The following is a 15,816-nucleotide window of genomic DNA, read 5'->3' as shown; positions in this document are numbered from 1 at the left end:
TACAGCTGAGAATGGAAATCAGTCACATCATTTTATCACGAAAATTGACAGTGCCGCAGCAGTAATGTTGCAACAGAGTACCTAATGCTGTTGCAGTCGCCACCCGAATGTCACCTTAGAAAGTAATAGAAACGCGAGCGAAGCGAGCGCGGAAATTTTTCGATATAAAAACGCAATATGATAGACACTTGTACATTTTTACTTTTAGTATGGAAATCAGTCACATCATTTTATCACGGAAGTTGACAGTACTGCAGCAGTAACGTTGCAACAGAGTAATGTTGCTGCAGTCGCCACCCGAATGTCACCTTTATCATACCTTATAAAGTTATTGAAAACGCGAGCGAAGTGAGCGCGAAAATTTTTCGATATAAAAACGCAATTTTAGTTATAGTCCCAACCAGGCGCGAATCCAGGATTTCATACAGAGAAGGGATGGGACAGTTTTCTATCAGCCTAGCTTCGCATAGGGCTCGATATTTAAGGGTCTCAGCGAGGTTGTTTTCATGCATAAAATATGCAAGAAAGCAGAGAGCTTGGAATTGAATTGGCGAAGTGTGAGAAAGGCAGTAGGCCCAGCTGCGAAAGAGGAAAGCTTGGATTTGGATCCACGCCCAAGTGTAATTAAGGCAGAAGATCAACTTTGCCGTAAGGCAGAAGGCCTCGCATAAGACCTAACGCCGAACCGCAAAAGAGTGGGTTGAAATCGAATCTATGCATGTAATCACGACTCTTCTACTGCTACCGATTGTTTCCCAAAGAATTACGCGCCATTATTTTTGCAAATTAGCTTCTGGACAGCTAAAAAAATCGTGTGGTAAAAACGATGTGTCTGTCCCTAATTTTAAAATTTGTTCACCTTTTTCAACCTGGCATTTTGGTGCCCCCCCTGAACGTGGTGCCGTAAGCACGTGCTTGTTTTGCTTATTGGTTACAAAGTCTTTATTAATTCAACCATTAAAGTCGACGAGTACAAAAAACTTTGAGCTAGCTCTCAATTTAACATATTTTTTTAAACATTATTTTTAATTTGACCTTACAATTACTCGTAAGTAGGTAAGACCGTTAAATATTTAAAATGATTATCTTATCAGAAAATTATCACCAATTACTCTAAGAAAACTACTACTCTAAGTAATCCGGCACTGTTAACAATGTATTTTTTATGTGAAACGTGAGTGAAATCACTTTAAAAAATCCGTAGGGGTCGGATCAAAAACTGTAATTAAGTCCGACTCACGCTTGACTGTACATTTCTAATAGGTTTTCCTGTCATCTATAGGTATAGACCTATTTTATGTATTTTTTTAAAAATTTAAGACTTAGTAGTTTCGGAGATAAGGGGGGGGGAATGGTCATTTTTTGCCTATTTTCTTGAATAACTTCTAAACTGTTTATTCGAAAATTATAAAAAAAATATATTTGAGATCCTTACAATAAGCTCTTTCATTTGATATGTAACATGATATAGTTTGAAAAATTAATTTTTTTCATTTTTTCATTTACCCCCCAAAAGTGGCCCCCATGTTTAAAATTCATTTGTTTACGTTACATGTCCGTATTTGGGTCACAAACTTACATATGTGTACCAAATTTCAACTTGATTGGTCCAGTAGTTCCGGAGAAAATCGGCTGTGACAGACGGACAGACAGACAGACAGACAGACAGACAGACAGACAGACAGACAGACGCACGAGTGATCCTATAAGGGTTCCGTTTTTTCCTTTTGAGGTACGGAACCCTAAAAATATATATATATATATATATATATATTTGTTAAATTTTATTTATTAATAGTTTAAGTCTAAATGTCCTATGTACCTATATTGTATGTCCTAAGATACTGGAGCAAGCTGTGGTTACCTATAATTGGACAAACGTCTACCTTTAATGTTATGTAAGCTACTGATTCTTTTTTCTTGATGTATTGTCTGTTGGTGATCCTAAATAAATAAATAAAAAATAAATAAATAAATAAAAAAAAAAATATTTTTATTAAAAATGTGTGATAGGTACTCTAAAATTAACAAGTAATTAAAATTTTGTATGTTACAGTACTTAATACAACAAAAATATTATTTAGAATGCAATATTAAAATCTACCGCACAACACAATAATATATTCTACTATTATTCATGCATCTTTAGCGTTCAAACAGACTTTTATGAAACTTTTTAAATCCCCAGAACTTAATTTTGAAATATGTCGAAGTCTTGTAAAATCAGCAAAATTATTAGCCCATCGTGTAAAACTACCTATGTATGCAGGGATGATAAGCTAATAGATTTACCGAATATGACACTTAGTCTAAAATTTGAAAGACTATCAATTCGGGCGCAGGTTTTCCATTGAATCATCAATTTGAACACTAAAATATAACATAAAAAAACTTGACAGATATTAAAAAGTTGCCTACGTTACTAAGTGTATCTACACACAAAAATGAACCCTCCACGTAGGAAATAAGACGTGAATTCGCATGCAGTCACCTGACTCGTGTGTGCTCAGCGAATCCTCGGAACAGTTGAGATCGGCTACACAATATTACAATTATTTATTTACAACTTAAAAAAAAAACTCAAAATAATTTTCTTATATACGAAAATCATCTAAAGAAGGTAAAAAACAATAGGTTACTCTGACGCACTAAAACACAGTTTCATAAAAGATCGGAGCAGGAAATCCTAGCTCAGGACCTACAGGCGTGTTTGCATCATTAACGTGATTTTTTGACTTTTTTGTTATTAATATCTGTATTTATTTTTATGTAGATACATAATTCGTTGCTAACGTAATTGATGCAATATTTAGGAGACCACTATACAACTTACTAGTTCATCGTCGTCATATTAGCCACGTTACGTCCACTGGTGAACATGAGGACCTGATTAATTCGTGGTCATATCGCCGGTCCAAGTTAAGACCTTTTCCGATTTACCGATTGAGTCCTTTTCGCAATCACCATTAAACTAAGAATCTCATCAATATATCATATTTTTTTTTTATTATGACAGAAGTGCTTACGTGATAGATCGGCGTGTATTCTGTGGTCTGGCGGCGCCGGCTCCGGCGGCGTGCTCGGCGGCGGGTATACGCTGAATCCTGCGCATATTATTAAAACGTCAATTATTAACAAGTGTTTTTAAACTTACGGACAATTCAACATATACTTTTGGCTAAGGTGCATTTTTTAATTATACATTCACAAAACGTTTCATCTCTAAATGGCCATAATTATAGCATATAGCAAAGCCGTCCTGTCTACAAAATGCCTCTATCATTCGAAAAATATCAAGCTTAAAAAATGTACAAGTTACGTTTCTCAAAATATAATATTGACTCGATTTTGTTAAGTTTTAGGTTTTCATTTTCTACATTTACACTTTTACAGATACATTTTTCGCTGACTGGGCGTTTTGAGACAATCTGCAAAATTATGCGCTGTTTTTTACAGTAGGTACACATAAATCTTACCTTTTAGAAAGCCTCTATTCTTGGAGTTGTTGAGTGTGTCGCTGTATTCAGAGTCGATGTCGGCGCGCGAGTCCGGCCCGATGAGAAGGTCCAGCGAATTAGTCAGTTTATGATCCATCCTGAAAAGCATACAAACAATTAGCGTTGCTAATATTTTAAACTTTAAATGTCTATTTACACTAGCTTATTGTAGTGGCAGATGAATAAGATATGAACCTATCTATTTAAGGAAGTTAAAGGGCCCCGTTATGGCAGGCAATTGATTATGTTCCAATAAGTATATTTCACAAAGCCGTTTGAAATCTTTACTAACGCCCATTTTCCAATGGTGCAAAATCAGTTTAGCAAAGGAATTCAAAATGTATTTTGAGGCCGACTTTTAGCAAATTCTCCGTACGCGCTCTCGATTTATAATGCGGTGCCTGTGTAGTCTGTGATGACACAGACATATACAGCGAGTATACCTGTGATAGCCGGCTTGACGATGTTGCGACGTTGCAGACCGGGCTGTGGCGTCGTCGGGCAGGTAATGCGGCTGCTCCATGCGGAACACGCGCTCGATCTATAATGCGGTGTCTGTGTAGTCTGTGATGATAGACATTTACAGCGAGCATACCTGTGATAGCCGGCTTGACGATGCTGCGATGTCGCAGGGCGGGCTGTGGCGACGTCGGGCAGATTGTGGGGTTGTTCCATGCGAAAGGCGCGCTCGATTTCCCCTTTCTTCTCCCATACTTCTTTGAAGAACGGCGTGTAGAACGCAGCTGAAAAGGAAAGGGTCCGTTAGTGGAGTAGGATACCGCGAAACTGGACGTTCCGTCTATTCTGTTAAAGCGCGAAATTTATATCATTCAGAAATTAAACATATCCAAAATTACTACGTTACTTCCAAAAATCCTAAGATACAAGAAGTTTAAGAGCGCCATGTGGAATAATTCATGCCAGACTAGGGCCACTAGTACCCCAAAAATACCCTTAAGCGACTTTTATAACATAATCCTGCCCGCAACGGTGGAACCCTATTTCAGGTTCCTTTACAATCAAAATCATACCCATCGAAAACCCTGAAAAGACTACCATGATGACTTATAATAAAAGATACTTACATTTATTTTCAGCACTGCTAGTATATGTAGTGAAGTGAGCGGCGAGTCGATCCGCAGTAGCGTTGCCTTCCGTGATGAGCGCATGTCCTAAATCGGTACCGAAGAACGCGTTGGCCGCGGAACCGCCACCGTCCGTTACTGCTACCATTTGTATTGGTAGGTTAGGTATGTTCATTGAGAAGGCGCTGTGGAAACAAATATATGTTCATTCAGTACAGTCAAAGATACATTGATCGTACTAGATGTAAAGTCCAAGAAAAATTCATGCTTCGAATTTGACAGCTAAGGTGCGGCGTAAATTATGCGGTAGCTATAGCTGTCAAAGTTGATTGATAATCTGTTACCACAAAAAATATGGAGCCGTACTTGCCATCTTATTTAGCTGTCTAACTCAATTATCACAGTTTACACATAAACTCAAAGAATCTTTGGAACAAATTTAATTTAATGCGCTGGAGTATCGATCCAGAGGCCGCGATTTCAAGTCTCACCCAAGACAGTAATTTTTCCACTTTTAAATTTTATCTTTGGTTGGAACAGTTAACCCATGAAATGTTTTACATTATTATTTATCGATCCTTACGGTAGTATTCCTTACATGTCCAATTTCTTTGTCCAATGTGAATTTGCGTCTCACATTTTGCTTAATGAGAGAGTGAAACGCAATGCACATTGGACGAAGATGGACAGGTGGAATACCTTATACACAGTCTACGACTTTTTTTTAAACTGGTTTACTTACTTCAACGTTGCTAAGCTAGCTTTTCTCTTGGCCGAATAGATCAGAATAAATCCATGTATCAACTCCTCTCTAAACTGCGTCGCTCCGTGAAAACTCGAAATTATAACCTGCAAAAAATACACATTTATTGTATACGAGTATATTTAATAAAATCATCACTGAAAAGAACTAAGCACTTCTTCTCAGTGCTGATGGTCGTGACCTACGTGGACCACATGATTCGGGATGGCAGATTTCCAGGCCTTTCGATCTCTTGCGACTTCAAAGGCATCATGGACCTTGATGGAGAGCGATTATAATTCTAAGGGCACTATCACACTAGCGATTTGCGGGCGAGATGAAAGCGAGGCGAGCGCGCAACGTGTTCGCCGGGAGTGCGCAACGCTGCGTATTGGCGTACTGGGATGGGAGCGAATCGTTGCGCGCTCGCGGCGATCACGTTTAGCGCTAGCCTCGCTTTCAACTCGCCCGCAAATATCTGTACTTTTAAGACCGAACATCATAGAGTAACTCTCACCTCAACTTTCCTCTTAGAGTCTCCTAAGAAGGTTTCTATGACTATGGAACGGTCTCCGGTCAGGAAGCAGGCCCGGTGCAGTAGAAGCGGACTTAGTACACGCTCAGGCGAGTAAGGGTCGTCACAGAACATACACACCATTATCCTGTAGATAAGTATTAAATTAGAGTAAAATTTGAATAGTAGGAATAATAGTGGAAACTAAATAAGCTAACAAAAAAAATTGTTTCATCGATCTCAAGGAACTAAAAAAAATGCTTTATCAAGAAAAGTCGCCACAGATTTTTAAATTATTGTTTTTATTAAATTATAAAAACAAAACTATTTTTTTTTTCAATCTTTGGGGTCTTTTTTAGGAAATGCCCATATCACTTCAATACTCCTATTCTACACAACAATTCTACTTCATCAGTCATATGGTTTAGCTTAGGTATTGTTACGTGCTGCTTACAATACAAACAGCAACACTCCTAATTGTACATCGGTGGAACTTATTACAAAAGGCATAAAGTCCACTAATGTACAGTTAACAGTGTGGGCGATGGTACAAGTCAATTTTGAAACCAACAATGATTTATGACTCAAAATGTATGGAGCTGATAGGACTCTAGACTGACTTCATAGTGGTGGATAAAAACAGTTAGCAATTTAAACATCTCACCGTATATCGGAGTCGAAGCACACAATAAGGTCTCTATAAAGATGGGCATAGCTAGCTTTCTCTCTGTTGGCACGTACTAGTTCTTGTATGGCGTCCGACGTTAGGGCTTCTGTGCCTAACTCGTTGACTGCCGCTTCCATATAGGAGCAGTGAAGGCTGGAAATAAGGAAAGCATATAATTTTGGTGGCCACGTAAGAAGAGAGGCATAAATACTTATTTTAAAGAGTGATTAAATTGTCTTTGCTCTTTGTTACTGGCACAAACTACATACAATAGGGGGTATTACTGCAATGTTCTGCCGCCAGAGTGCAGCACTAAGCTAGCTAGTAAACAATAGAGTAACTTATACATACATACTGTGCCTTAAGCTGTTTTTTGACAAGTTTTCACAGACAATAAAATATGACATTGATGCATCAAGGCGGTTTGTTAACAAGGGCCTACCGGGAAACGCGAAAATCGAAATTTAGTTATCTGCCTCTTTATCGCTCGCATATGCAAGAGTGATAGAGAGGTTAGGTAGAGTAGACCCCCAGATTGTGACGGATTGTGGTAGTAGCGCCCCCTACGCAGAGTTTCGCGTAATATACCCTATTTAAGTCTGTATATGCGTTGAGATTTCGTTTTTTTTTTAGATATTATAAGAAACTTCACTAAGCGATTTTAGTGTCTAAACATGCCATTGCACAAATTCTCGGATATCTATTCTATAGCTGTATCAATGTCAGTAAAACTTACTTATCAGCAAGATTCTGTCCCTCCTCCTGTAACCTCATAATCTCCTTTTTATCCATTCCTTCGTCTTGGACGAACATTACTACGAGCGGTAAACCCTAGAAAAAAAACGTAATGTAATTACAATCCATTTTTTTGTAGTATAAGTATGACTATTATGTAACGAATTTCTATCAGCAGTCTCAGTAATGCTTACTTGGAAAGGTAGTTTGTCTTCCTGCTCTAGGCTCGAAAGAAGCGTTTTTTCGGCACAGCCGCGAATATACTCGAACGATTCCTGATCTTGATACACGCAGAAATAACCTGAAAGGGACAAAACAAGTGGTTAAACAAAATTCAAAATTAAAACGGGATTTATAATAACATTATGACCTCTGTCATAATCATTTCTCTATGAAACTTATCATCATCATCTCCGCTAGGGTTACCTAGGTTCCTAGGTTACGTTAGTACATATGGTATCACTATACCCTATACTATCTAGCTCGGAAAGCGGCCAAGCTAAAGTGAGACTGTGCTGGTCATGTCATTGTCATAAACTTAGCAAGAGAAATATCTGTTTTTTTCCGATATAATAAAGTTTTTTTTAATAAAACAATGATGGTGGCAAACAGGAATACGGCCCGCCCGATGGTAAGCGGTAACCGTAGCCCATGGATGCCTGTGACGTCAGCAACAGTGATGTTTTACAATTGTCGCACCTGTCACCGTGGTGAAATTGGAGCCTGTACTAAGCTCACTTACCATTTGGTGTAAAGTCATCTATATTAGTAGTCTCAGCGCTAAAGTCGTCAGTCCTGACTCGTTGCTCGACGCGCCACATCAGACTCTGTACGGACACCCTCTTATCCGAGTCACAACCAGCTAGCAGACGCTTGCCGAACTCTCCTGCTACACCCTCCACCTAATAAACAGATGAAAATTTATAATCATGTAGTAAGGACTTTACAAAAGAATATCAGTACTCTTTTCAGAAAGCATAAGCCAAATTACTGTTATTTTCTTTAGTATTTTTTAATACATCGGTGGCAAACAAGTATACGGCCTCTCCGATGGTAGGCGGTTACTGTAGCCGTTGGTGATCCTTTAAGTAACTACTTGATACTGTAGCAGGCCTCCGTCACACGCTCAAGGCCACGCGCTATATGCCTACCGCTCGGCGTATCGTCGACGATACAACCGACAGAGGGCCGCCGAACGCCCGCCTGAACGCTCGCACCGCACGTTTCCCGCGCTTACGCTTCGAAATGCCGAAACCACGTAACTAGTGGCTCTGTGAGCTGTAGACCTCGCGAGCAGAGCTTTAAATTACATGGTGCTAAGAGCTTTAAATATAGTAAATTAAAAAAAAAAAAACAATACGAAATTTAAGTGTAAAAAAATACAAAAATTATAATATCCCAGCATACAATTACTGGGGATCGAACCCAGACCCTCTGTGCAAACAGAAAAAGCGAACGTTTACAAACTGAGCCAAATAGTTCTTAGATGGGTTGACGAAATTTAGCTACTCCTTCTCAAATTAAAATTAGTTAAAATTAAATATCTCAATACCTCCGAAACCAGCGAAATAAATTTTCTGAATTTTTGGCCATTTAATCTATAAACATATCTCAAAAAGAAAACACTCGTATGGTACCGATACCACTATTTGTTTAGGCGCGAGCTATCACAACTCCGCCATTTAAAAAAAAACAAAAAACCGTACGGTCAAAAAAAATTATTTAGACATAGAATCCAGTCACAAAATTTCACGAGATTCGGTTAAGAATTGCGACCTGTAGAGGAGAACATCCGGACATACAAAAGCAAAATGCTCCAGTCGAAACGTAGACCTTCGCTACGCTCCGCTCAATTATTGTGCAGTAATTGGGTGTAAAAGTCAAAAAACAAAGGAAAAAGCCTATAATAAAGATTCATCTTTTTATGGCGGGCTAAAGGTCCCACCTGAAACGTTTAATAATTATATTGAAGGGTTAGAAAAAGTATTTTTAAATAATTTTGACGACGTAATAATTAACCGGCCTGGTAGCACCGTATTACAAATTTAAAAAACCGTTGATTTTCCGTTGCTTTGGTCCTGAGTATTTATTAAAATTATTTACGCGATTTAGGATATTTACAACTATAAAATTTAATAACAGAGAATTCCGAGAAGGGAAAAAATTATAAATCATTATATAAAACTAAAACATATTTGATTGACTAATAAAAAATATGGTTGATCCGCAACATTCGTTTTATTACAATAATCATCATAGGCAGATGCCTACAACCCTAGCGCATTCTTACGATGACGCGTTAGGACGTGACTCGCACGGCGGGCAACACAGTCTCGACTCTTTGTGCGCGTACTTATGGTACATTTCTTCTTGTCCTGAGCAGCAGGTATTATTATTAAGGTTTTGTAGGCTATTATAGCGTAGGTATTTTCGCTTTTGTTTGGGCATGAAGTATCTGTTACGTAGTAACTATTTATTAATCTGTGACTGTAGTAACATATTGAGAAATCATTGAAAATGGTACTAGTTCAACGGTGTCACTCACGAATTCGAGCCAATCGTGCAGTGCAGTCTAACGCAACTAGTTGCGTCCAATGGCGCGCGTGATGCGAACTCATCAACCAATCGCGTTGTAGCGGTGTCATACCGCTGTACGGGTCCCATTCATACCCCATTCTTATTGCCCGTAATAAATCCTCATCCCATCCTCACAACCCATTCTTTGGAGATACAGAGTTTTATTTTATAAGTTTAATGTCGCTAATGAGTGTGAGATCTTCAAACTTCAAAGTCCCACGGAGTTGTGCTATGGCAACTATAATTTTAGCAATACAAGTGACACTTACGCCCAGTATGATGACGTTGATCTGGTTGGAGTCCGTCGTAAGCGCCCAGGGCGCAGCCGGCGGCCCCGCGTGGCACTGCGACTCGCCCGTTGACGTTAGCGAACTGTAAATAATTCAGAACGTTCAGTCACTGCAATCAAATGAACCGAAATGAAAATACCTCCGTCACTGCATAAGGATGGTTGTCCATCTGTCCAATTTTTTTGTCCAATGTCATTTCGTCTCACTTTCTCATTAACTAAAATGTGAGACGCAATACACATTGTACAAAGAAATTGGACAGGTGGAATACCACCCTAAGTAACATGAAAGTATTCTTGACAAAACCTCGTGTCATAACGCAAAGGAAACACCTCATTAATCTTTTGAACGCCAAGAACATCTATAGTCGTCGTAACTAGTCGTGCCCACGGCGCCATAGACTATAGGTGTTATGACGTACGCTGTCAAAGTAACCTGCACTTACATTAGCTCACTTGCGCCCGGGACCACGGCATGTCAGTGACGTTTTTGTTTATAATGTGAGGCGTTCAAAGGGTTAACAATTTAACATACTGCACGACTTACCCGACTCTGGTGTTGAGTATGACAGGTAATGTGGCATCTAGGCAGTTCGGTCCGGCCGGACAATGCTCACGCATCGGGCAATGGACGAAGCCAAGGTGTTGAAACAACATCAGCTTACGATCTTGCTCCATACGATCCAGCATTTTATATCTGAGGGAAAAGGTTTTTTTTTTAAGTTTTGCATATGATAACAACTATCTTAAATCGGAAACTTAATTTGTTTCTTAAAGGCTGATTTAGACGGCGCGCGTACTCGCGTGCGATTTTAGTTACATTGCGGACTGTTGGTTACGTGCAATTCAACCGACCGATCAAAACCCGCAATGTAATGAAACTCGCATGCTCGCATCGTCTAGGTGAGCCCTAAATCCATAGACTAGAAATCCTCTAGACGGAGTTTAGAGCAATTATTTCATGAAACCGATGCTGCCAAAAATACGGGGGTGCGGGGGACGAGGTGAGCGAGTTCCCGTGCCGTGATTGGTCCGTTCAAAGACACGGACGTCACACAAAGACACTTTCGACTCGAAAATGAGTAAAACTACCGTATTTGTGTCAGAGGGGGTAGAGCTACTATGCTCAGTCTGGAGGATGTCTTGTCTGTGCCTAAATCTGACGTTTTCAACCAAAAGGTACCACATTGTCGGTTGTCGATAAGGTTGATTTCAAATTGAAGCTATATGGGAATAGCGCCTTATTGGCAACGGACAATAAAAACCCTTTTGGTTGAGAATGGCACAAATCATCCCCCAGCCTCGATTTCGCTGTCTCTATACTCTCTATCTTAGTTAAACATGTTCTGTTGTATTCCAAGAAGGTTTTAAGGAGCTTACAGCTGAATTTGTATCTTATCTAGGATTATCATTATCACATATCAGTATCATAGAACTTGATTCCCATCGACTTTCATATTTTTGGCACATTTGAGCATTAGCTCATAGATAGCTTGAAGATAAGCCAGCATTTCGCCTTTGGTTCGTCTACATATTTGATGCCCCACTAGGCCACTATTTTATATGGTCGTAATTACCTGAAGTCATCTTGCAAAACATCAGTAATCTCCTTGATATCCTCTTGAGTAATTGTGCCCGTCGGCGAGATGCTCTTGAAGTGGTAGAAGAGGTCAGCATGCTCTAATAATAACTCCTGCAACAAAAAATAAATTGGTTTTAACCGGTATTAGTGAACAGTAATTCTTAATTGACTAAGGGCCAGTTGCACCAACCACAGTTAACAAGACTGATCAACCTTCCACAGCAGAGATCTATGAAACTTCCCATACAATAAAATTTGGCGAACGCTTTAACGGTGACAGACGGTTTGGTGCAACCGACCCTAAGTGTAGACCTAAACGTAATTGGCTAGAGTGACTGCTATAGTTATTAACCCCTCCATAGTAATGGCCACTCCTAACAAATCTGAAAGAAACTAGACAAAAGAAGTCATATTGTTAAGAGTCGCCAATAACTATAGTCACCCTACAACTGCAAAGCAACAAATTGTTTTGAGATTTCATAAAGAACAGCTGATTCAGCCGCGACCCTCCCCAAAATCGGCTTCTGGTCAACTCTATGGCTGCTGCGCAACGCAACGTTGGCGCACCTGCGCAGCGACACTATTTTCCATAAATTTTATAGCGCTGACTAGACGCCGACGCTAAAAAGACGCTAGTGGCTTATACCCCCATTTTACTGACCTGCAAGTTATGTTTAGCCCGCTGCTGTATATGCCTCTGATGTTGGTCGTATACTCGCTGTTGTTGCTCCTATGATAAAGCCTCGTAACACTCTCTGCCCATTAGGAGGACTCGCACTTCGGTTACCATGGCCATATGGCCCTAGGGCTAAGAGAGACACTTGGCCCATGGCGCTGACTAGACGCCGACGCTAGAAAGACGCTAGTGTGTCTTATACCTCCATTTTACTGACCTGCAAGTTATGTTTAGCCCGCTGCTGTATATGTCTCTGATGCTGGTCGTATACTCGCTGTTGTTGCTCCTCCGATAAAGCCTCGTAACACTCTCTGCCCATTAGGAGGACTCGCACTTCAGATACCATGGCCATTTGGCCCTAGGGCTAAGCGAGACTCCCTGGCCTATGGCGCTGACTAGACGCCGACGCTAGAAAGACGCTAGTGTGTCTAATACCTCCATTTTACTGACCTGCAAGTTATGTTTAGCCCGCTGCTGTATATGCCTCTGATGCTGGTCGTATACTCGCTGTTGTTGCTCCTCCGATAAAGCCTCGTAACACTCTCTGCCCATTAGGAGGACTCGCACTTCGGATACCATGGCCATTTGGCCCTAGGGCTAAGAGAGACACTTGGCCCATGGCGCTGACTAAACGCTGACGCTAGTGTGTCTTACACCCCCGTTTTACTGACCTGCAGGTTATGTTTAGCCCGCTGCTGTATATGCCTCTGGTGCTGGTCGTATACTCGCTGTTGTTGCTCCTCCGATAAAGCCTCGTAACACTCTCTGCCCATTAGGAGGACTCGCACTTCAGATACCATGGCCATTTGGCCCTAGGGCTAAGCGAGACTCCCTGGCCTATGGCGCTGACTAGACGCCGACGCTAGAAAGACGCTAGTGTGTCTAATACCTCCATTTTACTGACCTGCAAGTTATGTTTAGCCCGCTGCTGTATATGCCTCTGATGCTGGTCGTATACTCGCTGTTGTTGCTCCTCCGATAAAGCCTCGTAACACTCTCTGCCCATTAGGAGGACTCGCACTTCGGATACCATGGCCATTTGGCCCTAGGGCTAAGAGAGACACTTGGCCCATGGCGCTGACTAAACGCTGACGCTAGTGTGTCTTACACCCCCGTTTTACTGACCTGCAGGTTATGTTTAGCCCGCTGCTGTATATGCCTCTGGTGCTGGTCGTATACTCGCTGTTGTTGCTCCTCTGATAAAGCCTCGTAACACTCTCTACCCATTAGGAGGACTCGCACTTCGGATAGCTGCTTGCCGGGGGTTACGTAGCCGGTTTCTTCGAGAAGCCGCTTGAATTGTTGGCACCATCTAGAAATAATGTATGTTTGAGTAATCGTTTTGTTTTGTATGTTTACAAGCTTTTATTTACTTTTACCTGACCGTTGTCTGTAATCAAATCTTGCAAGTTAAATTTGATCGACTTCCCGGTTTCTGATTGAGCTGAAATTTTGCATAACATACGTAAGTTGGGTGACAATGCAATATTATGGTGTCATCGAGCTGATCTGATGATGGAGACCGGAGGTGGCCATAGGAACTCTGTGATAAAACAACGAAACCTAATTGTGTTTGGGGTTTTTAGAATTGTCTCGATGAGTATTAGTTGCCTGTGGGAAGAAAAGTACAGTCAGCGATAAAAGCATGTACCAAAAATGAAATTTTTGCCAAAAACTTTTAATAGTAAAATACATACAAATAGATATAGAGGCCCCGTGCATAAACTGTAGGGGGCAGCATAGGAGCCGTCAGATTTTTGGCGCGAGGAGTAAATGTGTCGTTTATGCTTCCGATGTAGCCCACAAGATGGCAGAAACTACTATGCACAAGAAACGTACCGGCGAGAACGGTAGATGCTTTGCTTTGCAAAGTACATGTGCACACGTTTCCGATTCAGGCCACAAGATGGCATACCCTCAAAAGCGCACGGTCCCTAGTCCCTATCACGGGCCCGTTTCTCAAAAGCTTGTAACTTGTAATACAAGCGGATGTCACTTTTTGACAGCTTTTGTTAGAAAGGGACTTCCACTTGTATTACAAGCTACAAGCTTTTGAGAAACGGGCCCCTGGTAGTAGCGGTGACTTACTCGTAATTCCTCTGTTCCTCCTGAGCCTCATGTAAGAAAGTCTTGAAAACGGAAGCTGCCTCGTTCGTCTCCAGGATCTCGTAGGGAATCTTCTGACTCTGTCCCAAAGTCTGAAACAAGTTAAATCCTTCAATACCACGTCAGTGGCTAACAAGCATACAGCATGCGGCTACCTACAAACACAATATACAATACCCCGGATCCCTTTGTTTGACATAATTATTGAAAGTCATAACGTAATGATTGTCAGATTATCGTTAGTCATGATTCTGAAACCGTCAAGTTTTCAGAATTTTCGTAAGGTTAACTATAGATAGGTTAGGTTAGGTTTGTTTTATGGCAATCCTGAAAAGTTACGCGTCTCTGAGAAAAACCTAATTATGACTAACGAAAATGCGGACAAACAATACATTATGACTTAAAACTTTATGGGAAACAATAAAGACCGATACAATCCCACACACTCGCAAGTAAGCGTGCCAAGCGTCGTCATCATATTACCTACTTCTTGTAGTCGTGTTTGCCGTATATTGGCTTGATTAACATGAAACAGCTTGTAAAACATTGTCTCTACCTATACCACAGAATAATTAATAGTACTACCGTACAGAAAGGAAACTTCCTACAAAAACGAAGTTTGACAGCGGTTCAGGGTCGAATCATGCTGTCTCTATCTAATATATGACACTATCCCTTTCGGCAATTTAGGGTTGTCAAAATTCAAGTGATTATCTTATCTGTGGTCGTGTTCGCAAAAGGAAGTCAAGTGGTGCCAACCCTAATAATTGCTCGGAGCAATGCTGAGCCGAACGGAGCCGAGTTCGACCGAAGTCAGGAGTTTCGCACCCCTGCCTATACTCTGTATTTTTAGGTATTTAAATAAAAGTAAACAAACAATTTGCACATTTTCGGGTAGTTATAACATTTATTGGTTAACCAACCAAATACAAAACCGCCTGAATCAGTCACTGGACGACCTGACTTCAACCTAAGTTATTTGATCATGTAATGTTTTCATCTACCCTCATGCCAGAGCCATTTGAGGGTAGATTTTGTTTACTTTTATTCAAATACCTAAAGATTAGCCTAGCACTGTTTATAAATCCGTAATAGCCTCCCAAGTCCTGAGTTCCTTTAAAAAGAACAAATTAAAATAGAATTTCGAACTATAATGGAATAAAAGAAGGTTCCAAATTCAAAACTGCACAAATGACTCTGGGTCTTAGGAGGATAGACTGGAAGGGCATTGACAATGTACAATCTGTTATGTTCCTCTGACAATACTATCATCAAAGACATATGTAACTTCGTATAAGACGAATAAAGTCTAAGGAAAAAACGTGCCTCGGAAATCAAGTAAAAGT

General features: G+C 40.5%; 1 protein-coding gene and 1 long non-coding RNA gene across 2 annotated transcripts in view; one reads left to right on the top strand and one right to left on the bottom strand.

Annotated features, from left to right (window-relative positions):
- The window catches only part of LOC134801529 (uncharacterized), a 254,894-nt gene that overhangs the window by 122,216 nt on the left and 116,862 nt on the right, over positions 1 to 15,816 (top strand). The window lies entirely within an intron of this gene.
- The window catches only part of LOC134801509 (rho GTPase-activating protein 190), a 49,491-nt gene that overhangs the window by 19,625 nt on the left and 14,050 nt on the right, over positions 1 to 15,816 (bottom strand). The window contains exons 11-26 of the mRNA XM_063774121.1: positions 14,453 to 14,562; positions 13,490 to 13,676; positions 11,684 to 11,799; positions 10,654 to 10,803; positions 10,087 to 10,189; positions 7,983 to 8,142; positions 7,435 to 7,541; positions 7,242 to 7,336; positions 6,503 to 6,658; positions 5,842 to 5,986; positions 5,325 to 5,431; positions 4,583 to 4,767; positions 4,093 to 4,240; positions 3,477 to 3,595; positions 3,027 to 3,104; positions 2,492 to 2,536 (exon numbers count right to left, since the gene is read on the bottom strand). Coding sequence (XP_063630191.1) covers positions 2,492 to 2,536; positions 3,027 to 3,104; positions 3,477 to 3,595; positions 4,093 to 4,240; positions 4,583 to 4,767; positions 5,325 to 5,431; positions 5,842 to 5,986; positions 6,503 to 6,658; positions 7,242 to 7,336; positions 7,435 to 7,541; positions 7,983 to 8,142; positions 10,087 to 10,189; positions 10,654 to 10,803; positions 11,684 to 11,799; positions 13,490 to 13,676; positions 14,453 to 14,562 — 2,011 coding nt within the window. The remainder of the gene's footprint in view (positions 1 to 2,491; positions 2,537 to 3,026; positions 3,105 to 3,476; positions 3,596 to 4,092; positions 4,241 to 4,582; positions 4,768 to 5,324; positions 5,432 to 5,841; positions 5,987 to 6,502; positions 6,659 to 7,241; positions 7,337 to 7,434; positions 7,542 to 7,982; positions 8,143 to 10,086; positions 10,190 to 10,653; positions 10,804 to 11,683; positions 11,800 to 13,489; positions 13,677 to 14,452; positions 14,563 to 15,816) is intronic.

Source organism: Cydia splendana, chromosome 22 (assembly GCF_910591565.1).
Source record: "Cydia splendana chromosome 22, ilCydSple1.2, whole genome shotgun sequence".
Lineage (NCBI taxonomy): Eukaryota > Metazoa > Arthropoda > Insecta > Lepidoptera > Tortricidae > Cydia > Cydia splendana.
Note: the sequence above shows the minus strand (reverse complement) of the source record. Positions and strands in the feature narration are given on the sequence as shown.